Below are 16026 nucleotides of genomic sequence, written 5' to 3'. Positions count from 1 at the left end.
GTCTCTAGCTTCTTCTATATAACTGCTTGTCTGATATAGGTGTCTGCTTTTTTTAGCTGGGCACGTGTAGTGACATTCATACCTTGGGTGATGCTGTTGGAAATATATATTCTAAATTCTGTTTATGGATTCTATGGTGAAAATGGACAAAAATGAACTGATGATTTCTCAATTTGTTGATTAAGAAGGGATAAATATAGGAAGAAGGGAACTATAATGTAATTCCAAAGGGGAGAAATGATAAAATAATAAGGAAGATTAGAAGAAGCATTCTTTTTTCTTTTTCTTTATCTGTACTATTTTCTTTATCTGCACTTTTTCATTTTCTACTCTCTTTAGATACACTTTATTATTTATCATTTAATTGTTTAAAAACTACTTTTCCCTTTTCTCTTCCACCCTTTCCCTTCCCATGATAATGAGCCAGCCCAGCAGTAATGGCGGCGGGGGGGGGGGATTGAACTATAAGCAAAAGAAATGAGCTGATATTGCACAAGACACTAAGTCCATTCTCTCCCCCCCCAAAAAAAATCAATCAATCATTTAGAGTTACAGTAAAACTTAGCATGTTGTACATATATAGCTGCTAGATTTTTAACTGATCTGATTAAACATGTTGAATGATCACAGTCAATTTCTCTTTAAAGAGCCAGGAAGAATCCCCCTCTAGCTGATGCGGAAATTTGTAGTAGCAGGTTTCATTGGATTTATTATCAGATTCTGGTAACCTTCAGACTTGACACCTCATATTTTAATTCAATTCACCTCTTCCTTGTCTCATGCAGATTCTGAGGGTCTTGGGATCAGTATTATTGGAATGGGGGCTGGAGCTGATATGGGTCTAGAAAAGCTTGGCATATTTGTCAAGACTGTGACAGAAGGAGGAGCAGCTCATCGAGATGGCAGGTCAGTAGGACTGATATTACATTGGGAATGAAGCTTATCTTGGAACAAGAATATACCAAAACAAGAACTCTTACTTTATTGATCATAATTGATCTCTGTTTGCTGTAGAAGAGATGGTTAAAATCGTAGATTTCTTCCTTTTTTTCTGTAAAAAAATTGACAAATCTTTTCCTCCCTAAAAGCTCAGGATCATAAGATGACGCAACATAAGATTAAAAACTCACCTCCCATATATTATATTTGTATCATCATTGTCGATGTAGCATTCTATTAACATAATATCAGAGTGAAATAATTTTGCTGAAAAATTCAAAGTTTTCTCTTTGACAGATAATGAAAAATTGTAGTAACCCTGATTAAGGAACATTAGGTTCTCTTTTTCCAACCAGAATTTATTTTGGCTGTTTTCCCTCAAAAGGGGGAACACATAAAAATAAGCTCCCCTTTTACTATATCTATGTGAGTCTACTTTTTTATTCTTCTACTCTGCAGGCAAACCTTTCAGGTGCTGGGCATATTCTTATAATGTGAATGTAAGCACTAAGAATTTTACAGAGTGATTTATTCAGAAATAGGGTTTATTATGTTTGACAGGAGTTAGGCTTTAATCCTCCACTCATTTGCATAGGAACAGTCAATAAGATTTATGTCCGAGTAAGATTTATGTCTGAGTAACATAGAATTCTGTTCTATGTTTTAATAAATTGCCAGGTTTAAGACTGTTACCTTAGTTTATGTGTAATATTTCCTAATGAAATACAAAGAAGCTAGCATAAAAAGCAAGAAATTGCTTCTAGGATTAGAAAAGGCTTTTAGTCAGTTTCTTCTATTTTTATAGGTAGTCCTCAACTTACAACCACAATTGAGCCCAAACTTTCTGTTGTTAAGTTGTTTTGCTCCATTTTATTACCTTTCTTAGTTATTATGTTGTTAAGTTGAATCATTGCAGTTGTTAATTTAATAACACAGTTGTTAAATGAATCTGGCTTTCTCATTGACTTTGTGTGTCAGAAGGTTGCAAAATAGGATCACATGACCCAAGGACACACTATAATTAGCATAAATATGAACCAGTTGCCAAGAGTCCAAATTTTGATCACGTGACCATGGAGATGCTACAATGGTCAGAAGTGTGAAAAATGGTCATAAGTCATTTTTTTTTCAACACCAATGTAACTTCGAAAAGTCATTAAAGGAACTGTTGTAAGTCGAGGCCCATCTGTATATGCACATTACAGCAGTAGAAGTAGCTCAAAATGATGACATGGTTTGTTTTATATTGGCCTTTTTGACATTTCATTCCAATTCTTAGTAAGAAGTAGAACGTGAAGGAAGAAAAATGTAAATAAGAAATAACGGGGCTATAAGGACAAATATTCTAAAGAAGAATAAGGGGGAATGTAAATAATAGATTACCGTTATGCAATTGCTGTAAAAAAAAGGAGTATATATTGTGTGTGTATGTGTGTTATATATCTCCAGCATGATGAGTGTAGAATCTACTGGATGGGTTATTTTAGCCTTCCTGCTCAGATAGATTAGGTCAGAACTTTGGCCACGCCTCCCTCAGGGTGTGTCTTCCCAGTTTTGGCTCAGGCAGGGCGCAGTTTTTTTGGCTCCTTAGCTAGGCTAGGTTAATTTGCTTTCTAATTGAATTTAATTGACTTTAAAATTGTTAGGTTATATTTAAATTGTATTGCTTTTCATTTGGAACTAAATTCAAAAAAATTGAAGTCGAAAGTTGAATCAGGCCTTCTGGCCTCGAGCCCAACAGGCTTCTGTGGAGAAGGCTGCAGGCCGTTTATCAAATAGGGGCTTTTCAGCTCCCAATCGGCAGTCAGCGGACCAGCCGGCCAGCTGGTTTTCGGAGATCGGAGTCTTCAGAGACTCAGACAATCTCAGAGGCTTCCCCCTCGGCTTCGTTGGCACGAGGCTTTCCTGGACTTCAAAATTTGCATTGCAGCGGAGGCAGCGCGCCTAACAGCAAGTGCTTTCAGGGGGAATTGCTTTGATCAGATTAACTGGCTTAAAGTCTGTTTTCTGGCAGGGGGTTGCGATTCCCTTCCATTCCCCTATTTTGGGTGCTTGTTTTTCCTTGGGAGACACTATACGAGGCGGCCGCCATTTTAACCGCGGTTTCTGTAGGTGGCCACCATATTGAATGGGTCATCAACAATGGCCGCCATTTTGAGTGTGTCTCTTAGGCAGTCACCATTTTGAGTGTGTCTCTTAGGCAGTCGCCATTTTGAGTGTGTCTCTTAGGCAGCTGCCATTTTGAGCGTGTCTCTTAGGCAGTCGCCATTTTGAGTGTGTCTCTAAGCACGGAAGACATTTTGAGGGACCTCATGTTCCTCACAAGAATATTGAGGCCTGCTTCTTTTATTGTTACAGGTCTGCCTTGTTAGTCCTTTCACCGGGGGGCAAGTTTTCAGTGTTATCAGACACAGAGTTGATTCCTGATCTGTATCGGGTGTTATTATTCTAGCTACTCATTGTACTCTAGCACATGTCCTCTTCTTCTGGGGTAAGTTGAGCGAAGAGGAATTTAGTTAAATCCACCTGCTACAATTAGTGTGTGGCATTTGTCACAGGCCTAGACAGGCAGTTCTAGGGAGCTGTCTATCCTTGCCATTGCTGTTGTGCAAAGTGAGGATCGGTTTTCCATCTCTGTCAACTAGATCTGCGTGTTTAGGTTCCCCCCACTTCTGGATATCTCCTACTTGGATTATCTAGACTGCAATGGCAGACAGTCCCTCACCCCAGGCACGACAGGGCTCGGGTATTCCTCCCACACAAGCAAAGCGCAGATCTACCGATTTGGACACGGGGGGGGGGAAGAAAAAGGCCAAAACAAAACACCTCTCTACCAAAGAGCCCTCAAAGTCAGCCGAGCGAGAGGCTTTGAGGAGACATTTGGCACTGGAAAGGGAATTTTCCAAAGCCCAAAGGCTCAGGTCCAGTGAAGCTGAAGTGGTTTTCCCCGCTCCATTGGACACTCCTACATCTGAGCTTCCATTTGCACCTTCTCATGATGTTCCAAGGGCTTGGTCTTCTCAGGGGGAAACTGTGCAGGCTGGTCCCCCTCGCTCCTCATCATCATCTTCTCATCATGGCCATGAGGCCACGTTTATTCCAGCTGAGGCTGGTGCTAGTTATGTGGAACAAGGGGATAGGTGGTCAGCTGAGTTTCAGTCCTTCATGCACAATGCATTTATGCAATTCATGTCTTCTAGGGGACAGCGGCCCTTTCAAGCACCACCACCTCCTTCTATACTTCCTTCTCAGGCGGCATGTACCACTGTCCCCGGTTCAGGAGTTTCCGAGACTTTTTCCCAGCTAGGGGAAGAGGGATCTGTTGACCTGGAGATAGCTGACACGCTCATGTCAGAAGATGAGGAGGCAGCGCCCGAACAGGTGCCAACTTTGGGGCTCTTTGACCCTTCTCTTTTCCGGTCTCTACTGTTAAAGGCCATTACCACCGTTAACCTCACTTCGGTACAGGAGGAGAAACCTTCTACCTCTGCCAGTCAGGAATCTAATCCTTTATTCGCGGAACAGGTGGTGGAGGATAAGCAGATTCCCTGTCGACAGGTTTTCTGCACTACAGTGGAGAAGCAGTGGTCATCCCTGGCCACTCTGACTTCCCCTAGTAGTACAGAAAAGAAACTGTTCAGTGTGTCTTCTTCATTTGCTTCCCTCTTGGAGGTACCTTCAGTTGATACTCCTCTGACTTCTTTGTTTTCCACATCTGCTATTCTAGGGGATATGGCTGAGGCCCTGAAAGCGGAGGAAAAGAAGTTTGAACTCTCTCTTTGCCGAGCGCACCAGGCTTCGGCATGGGCGATAATGGCCGTGACTTCATCCTCTTTCTTTGCCAGGGCATCGATCATGTGGCTTCGTAAGCTTCAGACACTCGTCCCACTGGATCAGGTTCGAACACATCAAACACTAGGGAAACTAGTGGCCGCTTCAGAGTACGTGGCAGATGCTTCTCTTCATTCGACCAGGTACTCTGCCAGATCCATTGCAGCTATGGTTGCCTCTCGTAGGCTACTGTGGCTGAAACAGTGGGGAACGGATTTGAAATCAATGTGGCGCTTATCCACATCCAAATATAGTGGTACACAGTTGTTCGGGCCAATCCTTGAACCGCATATTATTGAGGGCAAGGATAAACGTAAGATCCTGGCACACCCCTCCAAACGGTCTGATAGACGGCCCCAACAGGAATTCCGTAGGCAGGTCTTCCATCCCAGCAGTTCCTGGGAGGCAGCCCTTTCGGGCAGGGCAGTCCTGGGATTGGTCAAGAGGCTCATGATCCTTTTCCCCCGAGACAGGATCGTCCGCAAGACTGCCAGAACATGGGAGCCAAGGGCCTTCCGGGGATCAGGCGGTCGCCCGTATAGGCGGTCCAAGTGATGCCAAGGAGGACTTTCCCATCGGGGGTCGTCTGGCACTGTTCAGCAACATTTGGGAGATGACCACCATAGACTCTTGGGTAAGGGAAACCGTCAAGTATGGTCTCACCCAAGAGTTCTACTCTCCTCCCCCAGACCACTTCATTCAGTGTCCGGTGTCAAGAAACGCAAACAAAGCAAAATTGGTAGCCACGGCCATCTCTCATCTGTTAGATATCAAGGCCATAGAGCCAGTACCACGGGATCAGGAAGGAAAGGGGTTTTACTCCATCCTGTTTGGGGTCCCCAAAGCCTCAGGAGGATGGAGGGCAATACTGGACGTAAAGGGTCTAAATTACTTCTTAACCTACAGGAGGTTCAAGATGCAGACCCTAAGATCCATCCTCGCCAGTATCAGGAAAGGAGATTTCTTCTCATCCATAGATCTAACAGAGGCGTATCTACACATCCCGATACTCCCAGAACACCGTAGGTTCCTCCGGTTTTACTACGCACACCGGCATTACCAATACAGAGCTTTTCCCTTCAGTCTATCCTCAGCTCCAAGAGTTTTCACAAAAATTTTGGCAGTCTTGGCGGCTCACCTCAGGCTGAGGTCGGTGCGTGTGCAATGCTACCTAGACGACATCCTAATTCAGTCCAATTCCTTCCAGTTGGCCCAGTCAGACCTGGAGGTCACGATACATACACTTCAGGCTCACGGGTTCTCAGTGAACTTCAAGAAGAGTCACACGATCCCCACAAAGTGCCTCCTACATTTGGGGGCGATCATAGATTCGGACCTTTGCAAGGTCTATCTTTCACAAGAATGTCGGGTCAGCATACGAAAACTGGTACATCAGGTTCGGAGGGACAAAGTAGTGCCCCTGGTACAGCTGTCCCAACTTTTGGGAAAGATGGTTTCTTGCATGGGGATTGTTCCGTGGGCCAGGCTTCACTCAAGACGCCTTCAATGGTTCATCCTTCCCTTTCAGAAACAGAACCTCAGTTCCTCCAACAAAAAGGTCAGAGTTCCCCACCACATCTTGGTATCCCTCCTATGGTGGGCTTCACCCACAATGAACAAGGGGACCATCTTCAAGGAGCCCCTCAGGATCACCTTAACCAAAGACGCCAATCTGTTCGGTTGGGGTGCCCATATTCAAACTCACCTGGCCCAGGAACAGTGGTCCCAGTCAGACCTGGCCCAAACTCAGGGCCATACACTTAGCTCTCCAACAGTTTTCCTCCCTAGTGACGGGACAACATATCCTGGTCCTGACGGACAACGTGGCAGCCAAAGCTCACGTCAACAAGCAAGGAGTGACCCGGTCCTGGTCACTCATGCAGGAGGCCTTGGACCTAGGTCTGTGGACAGAGTCCAGCCTGGGGTCCATCAGGGCGGAACACATTTCAGGGGAGGCGAATCGACAAGCAGATTCTCTGAGCAGGGTCACAGTGGACCACTTGGAGTGCCGACTGGACCCGGCACTGTTCAGGGTCATCTCGATAAGGTTCGTCGTCCACATCTGTATCTCTTTGCCTCCCCGTCGAACACTCAACTTCCCAGGTTCTTCTCCAGTTCCCGGCATGGGGAGCGGAGGAAACGAACGCCCTCCAGTGCTAGTGGCTGGGGGACCTGCTGTATGCATTTTCCCCCCTTCCATTGTTACAGGCAACCATCCGCAAACTGATTCAGGAAAGGGCAGAGGTAATCTTCATTGCTCCACATTGGCCAAGGCATCCATGGTTTGCCGACCTTGTGGATCTTTCTCTCTCGCCACTGTGGAGGATTCTCCTGGATCGGGTGGCTCTCTTCAACATCCAGACCCACAGTGGCTCCAGTTAGCCGCCTGGCACTTGAGCGGGAAAGTTTAGCTAGGCAATCCTATTCATCCAGGCACCCCTCGACTAATAGGATTTATGACGCCACGTGGAGAAACTTCTGCACGTGGTGCAATAAACAAAATCTCAGGCCACTCTCAGTCACAATTCCCAATATTTTGGATTATCTGCTGGAAGGTATGAAGAAGGGTTTATTACCCAGTACCATCCGCAGGCAGGTAGCGGCCCTGTCAACGGTCTTGCCTGTGACTACTTGGTTCCAGCAGTTAGTGCTTTTCTCAAAGGGGTGGTCAGCACTAGACCCCCCCGTGGTCCATCACTATCTGTCGTGGGACCTACCTAAGGTGTTGCAGGCTCTGATCTCTCCTCCGTTTGAACCTCTCAGTTCTTGTTCTCTTAATTTTCTGTCTTTGAAGGTGGCATTCCTGGTAGCCATAACATCGGCTAGAAGAATATCGGAATTGGCCGCACTTTCAGTTAGGAGTGATTTGTGTACCTTCTTTGAGGATAGGGTGGTCCTCAGATTGGACCCTTCCTTCATTCCAAAGGTCAATACCTTGTTTCACAGGTCCCAAGATCTAGTTCTTCCTGATTTTTGTCCAAATCCTTCTCATAGTCTAGAACGACAGTGGCATAAATTGGATGTACGCAGGGCTCTGTGTCACTATGTCAAGTGGACCTCGGCTTTCCGAAAGTCGGAGGCCTTGTTCGTGTCCTTTCAGTCCTCCACCATGGGTCAGAAGGTTTCTTCTTCAACCATCGGTAGGTGGATAAGGGCATGCATTGCTCGGGCCTATCTGTCTCAGTCTCTTCCAGTTCCTGCACACATTACTGCTCATTCCACTCGCAGTGCTGCTGCTTCTGCTGCTTGGTCCACGCAGGCTTTGGTTGAGGAGATTTGTAGGGCAGCGATGTGGTCTTCCCCTTCAGTATTTGTCAGACATTATAGGATAGATAGGTTTGCAGCGGCCGATGCTGCATTTGGCAGACGGGCCCTGTTCTTCGCAGGGGACACAAACCTAGACTCCCCCCTCCGTAGGGACATGAGCAGCTTTAGTATGTCCCATCTGGTGGATTCTACACTCATTATGCTGGAGAAGGGGCGTTGTCTTACCTGAACGCCTTTTCTCAGCATGATGATGTAGAATCCACACCCTCCTGTGAGGCAGTCTAGGCAGGTGTCTTGATAATTGGAGCCAGTGTGCCGGACTTCGTCAGAGATGCTTCGCCTCGTCAAAACTGGGAAGACACACCCTGAGGGAGGCGTGGCCAAAGTTCTGACCTAATCTATCTGAGCAGGAAGGCTGAAATAACCCATCCGGTGGATTCTACATCATCAAGCTGAGAAAAGGCGTTCAGGTAAGACAATACCCCTTTGCTTTGTTTTGTTTTGTTTTGTTGGTTAAAAATAAAAATTTAAAAAAAATAAAAATAAAATAAAGATAACAGAAAAAAAAGAGAGAGAGATTATATTTGCCACTTAGAACAGCAGGCAGGTTCCAACATCAAAGTAATTTAGTTATTAATTTATAAGATGACCATATTTCACATATCAAACCAAAAGATGTTTCTCATCTCTCTCCACACATTGTAGGAAAATCAAGGGAAATTTAGTCATTTTTCAGTGTGGTTCTCATTTACCAAGGACAAAAGCACATAATAGTAACTAATAAACTGAATGTGATCGATGCGGATCATATGGGGAAGTCCTTAGAATTTTATTTAGAACCCCAGATTGCATAGAAATACCTTCAAATGTAGCCCTCCAAAGCTATCTAGCTCATTTATTATTTGTTATATTTTATAGGAGTATCTAAGCATCTGTGTTCCCATTCTCATAACAGATCATGAATATGTCAAAAACAAATTATAAATGGAAACATTAAATAGAAACAGTGTTATGCAACAAAATGCAGCCTTTGTTCCTAAAGAATTGTTCGGAAGTCTAGCTACATCTTATATTGCAGCTGTAGCTTCAACAGCTCATTTTCCACTTCAAACTGTCCTTGGAGGATATACTTTGCATTAGAAAAAAAATATGCTTTAACCTTTCACCTGACAGTTGATTTGCCCTTGAAAATCTTGCACAAATGCTTCCTATTTACAAAATTTTAGTCCCAATCACATTGTAAACAATTTGGATTCCTATGGATGGAAAGAACAATTGAGAAGGGAATATTCAGCAAAGAAGTAGCAGGCAGAAGAAGGATTAAACACGTCTTTGTGGGAATTTAAATTTCTAATTTTGTTAATTCTCTAAAGGTTAAAAGAGTGTTTTTTATTATTCTGCAGTACTTAATTTGCTAAGGCTTAGCTATCAGTGCTATAAATCAGGTGGGGGGCCTATGATGTTCTAGGTGTAAAGGAATTCCCACCAGTCAATAGTGAGAGATTGAAGTTTAAATTCAATATTTTGAGGACCACCAGTCATTCATTCCTACTATCTATTTTTGTATTATGAAATTTAACTGGTCTCGCCATGCTCATTATACTAATTATTGACTCAGGTTGACTCAGCCTTCCATCCTTCTGAGGTCAATAAAATGAGAAGCCAGATTTTGTGGGCAATAAACTGACTTTGTAAAACCGCTTAGAGAGAGCTGTAAAAAGCACTGTGAAGCAGTATATAAGTCTAAGTGCTATTGCTATTGCTATTGAATTTGTATCCACTGCTGTACTCATTTTATTTAATTGCTATATTTTAAGATCATAATAGAAGATTATAGACTTCATTCATCCAAAATAATCTGATGTAACATTATTATCTGATGGCAATTGTAAATAGAAACTAAAATGCTTAAGGAAGAAAGGAAAATACCAGTATTAACTTCAGGTATATATAACTGACCAGTAAATTATTTGAATTCAAATAAAAGAGAATATTTGTAGTATAAGTTTGAACTATGGCGTTCTTTGAATTCTCTGAGCTGGTTTGTTTGTTTCATTACCTAACTAGGGAATATCAAGAGCATAAGGCAGTGATGGCGAACCTATGCCATGGGTGCCAGAGGCGGCACTCAGAGCCCTCTTCTGTGGGCACACGCGCCATCGCCCCAGTCATAGACCTTCAGCTGGGTTTTATAAAACTTTTTCGCTTTAGGCCTCTGCTGCTGTGTGCAAAAAAAAAAAAAAGGTTCAACCCATCAGTTAATTTCAACTTCTCGCGGGAAAAAAAAAGATCTTGCAAAGTTGGAATTGATTGATTGAACATTTTAGTCCGACTCAGTCTGCCGTTACCACCGCAGCCGCACCTACCTAATAGGCCACACACCCCAATTGGCCACATCCAGCCAATGGGCCATACCCACCCGGCACCTGACGATGCGTAAGTGGGTTATGGGTTGCAGTTTGGGCACTTGGTCTGTAAAAGGTTCTCCATCACTGGCATAACGCATGTGTGAGCCAGGGGCATCCCCTACAAGGGATGAAAAAAGCAGGGTGATGATCCCAGCAGCAGCACAAATGAAACTTCACCTCTTTTCTGTGATGTGATATCCATGTATAAAAGGAGTTGGATTTAATTATGCTGCTTGGTTGCCATCTTCAGGTTTTTTAACACAGACATGAACTCTGCACATGTGGTAGGTTGGGCTGGACAGCATGGAGCATAGGTTTTTCAGAATGTAGGGCATTTTCCAGAACAATCACTACAGACTATCTGAAATTAAAATAGTTAATTTTAGTTAATAGTTAAGGAGAGGAATTATCAAAGAAACAATCTACTTGCTAGCTCTTCATTCCACTGCAGTCATCAGCTCTGCTTTTTGTGGAGGCATCATCAATCCATTTTTTCCCCAAAAGTCATGAACTTACATATCTCATAAAGAATGCCAATTAAATGCAAGATTCTTGTACAAACATTAAAGCTCCAATGATTGCAAGACTGTGATAAGCACCTGAGCTTCAGTATTTGCAGGTTTGTGAAAAGAAGTTTTATTTTTTAAACAAAATGCTCATCAGCTAATCTAAATACTGATGGACAACAAATATATTTTAAAGTTTCCATGTTCTCTGTTTACTGTAGGAGAAAAACTGGTAATAAAAATAGTACAAAATATAGCAGACAAAAATGGGTTAAATGATGAAAATATATGAAATAATAGTAGAAATAATAAAAGTAATTGTACAGTGCAATAAGAAAAAGGATAGTTAAACCTAATATCATCATTCCTGTACTTTCCTTTTCACAGAATATAATGTGGGGAAAATTAAAATATGTTACTACCATCAAAGTTACAGTGGAATAAAGAAATAACTGTTAGTTTTTTATGTAGTGTTTCAAAATATGATAAAAAGTTATTAGTACGGTAATCTTTTTCTTTCTATGAGTCTTTTAAAGGAAGGTCAAGTTGATCATTGTATAAACATTTTCAGTGATAAAAAAAGTCATCTAATTCTCTTTTGTGTGTCCTGTAGTTGCAACTGTTGCTATATATTAATCTAATTGAGGTTGACTTTGGGAGTCAATGATTCAGGTGGTCTAGAGCTGACCTTTAAGGATTGTTTTGGATTGTTTGGGGTGCCTCAGTTTTATGAGTATTATACCATTATTCTTCATGTACTTCATTTATCCAGGGTGAAGCATTGTAAAGGGGTAGAATATAAGCTGGATTCCATATATTTTAAAGGTCCTATTAGTCTCCTAAGCAATTGACCTCTGAAATTTGGCAGACCATTAGTTTAAATAAAGAAGGAACTGCTATCTATTTGCTGAACTGGAATGCTTCATTGTTGCCTGTGTATTTTCATGCAACTGAACTATTCAGAAAGGAAGATAGGATGGGAGAGAAAAGCAGCCCTGGTACTAAATGCCAGCAGGTTTCCTGCATGCTGTCATGGCAACCAACATGGCTCCTTGCCCAGTACCAGAACACCAGCAAAATATAAACAGAGGCCTTCATGGGTGAAAGCTCAGTAGAATCTCAGAAATTGCTCTGCACATTGCACCTACCGAGGATCCTTTATGCATTTCCTTCTCTACCTGATGTTCTTTTTAATTTTATAAAAAGGCTATAAGTTTTCTTCAAAATTTATCAAACGTTATTCCAGTAATATTTTTACCTTTGGCCTGGTCCCAGAGTTACATAAATAAAAATAACATTGTACTTCGTTTCACTGTCAAAAACTTGTATAGAAATATGTGCATACTTTAATGGATGAAAATTGGATGGAAGAGTCCAAACTTTATGTCCCCAATTATAAATAAAGCTTATTGTGTAGCCCGAGGAAGTAAGAAAGCTAATTTGCAATCTAAACCAGATGAAGCTAAAGATAATATTCAACCCTTTAAATATAGGTAATCCCAATATAACGACTGATCACTTAGTGACTGTTCAAAGTTACAATGAACTTGAAAAAAGGTACGATCCATCCTTGAAGTTAAAACTGCCACATACTATCCCAGGGGTAGGCAACCTTGGCTCTTTTATGACTCGTGCATAGCATAGCTGGCTCAGGAATTCTGGGAGTTGAAGTCACGAGTCATAGAAGAGCCAAGGTTGCCTACCCTTGCACTATCCCATACAATTTCCATTATCATGTGATTACATTTTGGACATTTGGCAATTGGTTCACATTTATGACTATGGTTGCAGCATCCCATCGTCACATGATCACAATTTGCTACACTTTTTTGCCATTTCCTAGCCCCCCAAAAAAGCCCATTTGGGAGAATGGATCCACTTAGCTATGTGATTTATTTAATGACTGTGATGGTTCACTGTATGACCATCATAAATATTTCTAACTTTCTTTTTTTCCTTTCTTAGGATCCAGGTGAATGACCTTATCGTTGAGGTGGATGGTACCAGTTTGGTGGGCGTGACTCAAAGCTTTGCAGCCTCTGTGTTGAGGAATACCAAGGGTAGAGTCCGGTAGGGGAACAATGTGCAGCCTAGTTTTCTGATGGGACCAGAATATGTAGCTGGTTTATCTGTGTAAAAATACAGAAAAGGAAAAGTATGATCTCATTGAGAGTTGTACTGCAGCATAGGAAAAAGTTCTATAAGCAGTTATTTTTGTTTCCTGTGAAACCATTGTAGGAGTAAGAGGGCCACTGATAGGTTTTCCTGCCAGCCGTAGTTTTGCTTCTTTGGTTTATATGTCAAGCAGATAGATAATATTGACTTAGCAAATTTATTACATCATGGGACAGCCAAGAGGCTGTAGTCTTAATGGTTTTAAACAATACATTTTGTTTTCATTTGCTGTCAATAGAACCTTTATTTGCAAATCAAGAACAATGGAAACAAAACGGAATTCACATGAAAAAGAGCATGAATCAGATGAGGATAAAGATTCCCTTTATTGCAGTATTTTTACTGATCAGACAAAAGAGATAAAAGAAATTGGATGATTATATGTGTTTGTGGCAGAGTTTATATCTTTCATTCTGACAGGACATAAAGATTTTTAGCTACTTTCTATCAGACACAAATTCAACTATTGGATGTGCAGTGGTAGAAGCTCTCTTACTGAAGTAAGTGATGTATCACCTTTTTTTAAGACACAAGCATTTTTATTGCAGTGCTTTGAAATAGTAACAAAAGTACTAATGTTGAAGATGCAGATGAAGGTTAATAAGTGGAATCCTTCTCCATCATGGAAATCAAATGCTGAATATCTGCCTGTTACCCCCAATTGAAGGCCAACATTATATACATCAAGTTATATTACAGTACTACATTGTGTATATTATATTACGGTATTACCGTACATGTTATAATAAATTCTCAATAGGTGTTTGAATTTGATAGCATGGCTTAAGTACAGTCCTGGTCAGATGCATTTTTAAAATATAACTCTTGTTGAGTAAGAGAACATTTTAGAGTTATGGCAACTTTTTAATTTCTGTATTCTTCCCTGCCTACACTCCATTGTGGTTACTTACCCTTTTCTTCTTTAAAACCTACAGTCCATTTGAAAAAGCAAAAAAGCAAATGGGAGAAATAAGAGTGTGCTAATGATGCTGGATTTTAGAGCATAGGCAAAAGAGGAAAAATCATCTCATTCCCACCAGATTAATGATGATGAAGTTTGTGGATTTCTATTGTGTGTGTGTTTGTATGTGTGCGCGCACACACACACATTCTCTGCATAAGATATATAGATATAGATATGCAGAGATCCAAAGAATTGTGATCAGAACTGGAAGGGAAAATTAGGTGGAAGTTTTAGATTTTGTTTTTAAAAATACCTCTTTAAAGAAAATGGTTTATGAAACAGACATTTTGTTTAATGAAATTGGCAAGAACCCTTACTTGGCAACGTTGCCCTGTTGGGATTGGGTTCATTTTATAGAAACTGAGGCACAACACCCATTATCTCAGATTATGTATCTTTGCATCATAGAGAAGTGTTCCATGTCAGGGCTGTTTCATTTTCTAAGAAATGAATCAAGACGTTTTGAATGGACTCGGAGGGGGGAAGTGATATTGAGCTTTGGGTTCACTGCATTTTCCTGTCAGCTGTGTTTCTATTTGTCGTTTATCCATACAGCTCCCTCTGTGGCCTTTTTAAAATCTCACCAGAGGCATTTGGCCTGCCTTTTCCTGGCAGTATTAAGAATTCAAGGCTTGGCATTAGCCCGTTGTCCTTGTAATGTTGGTTTTAAAAGAATGAGCCACTTGAAAATGGTCTGTCACCAAACACATCGAGCACAAACAGACACAGATGATGAGTGATTACAGAAGGCACTTTCTATCAGAAGACCTGTACAATATAGGACTCAGATCTAGAACTCAATCCATTACTCTGAGACTTATGTGCTTATTCCCAAGCGATAGGAACTTCAACTATGAGAATGCGTTGCTAGGCAACTAGTTTCTTCCATATTTCATAGCGCTCATTCTGCCTTTGCAGGCAAGAGATTTTAGTAACCAATAAAGTGTTTGATGACCAATTTAATTGTTGAACAGACGCAATTTAGCCACAATTTTCCCTGTTTTTTAAAAAATTACATTGTTTCACAAAAGTGCCAATTTCTACCTAGATGTTAATTTGTGAAAGTAGAAAGGTGGAATATTTTATAAATCTAATAGTAATTTTCTGTAATCTGGAAGCTTGATGCAATTATGCTGGTGTCTTTATGGAATTGTTCAGAACTTCATCCATGTGTTCAGGGGCATTCAGCTTTATTCTCCCAATTCTGAACCTTGAATAACAGAATAATACAGTTGGAAGGGATCTTGGAGGTCTTCAGGTCCAACCCCCTGCTCAAGCAGGAAACCCTATAGCATTTGAGACAAATGGTTGTCCAATCTTAAAACCTCCAATATTAGGGCACACACACCTTCTGGAGGCAAATCATTCCACTAATTAATTGTCAGAAAATTTCTCCTTAGTTCTAAATTTGTTTTTTCCTTAATTAGTTTCCACCCATTACTACTTCTCCTCCCTTCAGGTACTTGGAGAATACATTGGCCCCCTGTTAGCTATTGGAACACTGCTATCATGTCACTACTAGTCTTTCTTTTCATTAAACAATATTCAACCCCTGCAACTGTTCTTTATATGTTTTTGCCTTCAGTCATCTTTGTTACTCTTTTCTGCATTCTTTCTAGAATCTCAACATCTTTTTTATACCTTGGCAACCAAAACTGGATGCAGTATTCCAAGGATGGTCTTACCTAGCAATTATAAAGTGGTACTAATACTTCATGTTACCTTGATTCTATCCCTTTGTTAATACAACCTAGGACTGTGTTGGCTTTTTTAGCAGCTGCAGCATACTGCAGGGTCATATTTAAGTGATTGTCTACTAGGATTCCAAGATTCCTCTTGCAGTTACTACTATTAAGCCAGGTACTATCTCTTCTATACCTGTGCATTTGGTTTTTTGTTTGTTTGCTTTTTTTGCTTAATTTTTTTTCATTAAATT

General features: G+C 41.3%; 1 protein-coding gene across 3 annotated transcripts in view; it reads left to right on the top strand.

Moving 5' to 3' along the window:
• PPP1R9B (protein phosphatase 1 regulatory subunit 9B) overlaps positions 1-16026 on the top strand; it is a 103158-nt gene that overhangs the window by 65748 nt on the left and 21384 nt on the right. For all 3 annotated transcript variants that reach the window (XR_005555482.1, XM_039333110.1, XM_039333111.1), the window contains 2 exons: positions 786-906; positions 12917-13021. Coding sequence is in view for 2 of the 3 variants with exons in the window: in XM_039333110.1 (XP_039189044.1) it covers positions 786-906; positions 12917-13021 (226 nt within the window). In the remaining variant the exon portion in view is untranslated. The remainder of the gene's footprint in view (positions 1-785; positions 907-12916; positions 13022-16026) is intronic.

Source organism: Crotalus tigris, unplaced genomic scaffold, assembly GCF_016545835.1.
Source record: "Crotalus tigris isolate CLP2741 ecotype Arizona unplaced genomic scaffold, ASM1654583v1 scf7180000024472.5447098, whole genome shotgun sequence".
NCBI lineage: Eukaryota > Metazoa > Chordata > Lepidosauria > Squamata > Viperidae > Crotalus > Crotalus tigris.
This window is presented reverse-complemented; position numbering and strand designations above follow the sequence as displayed.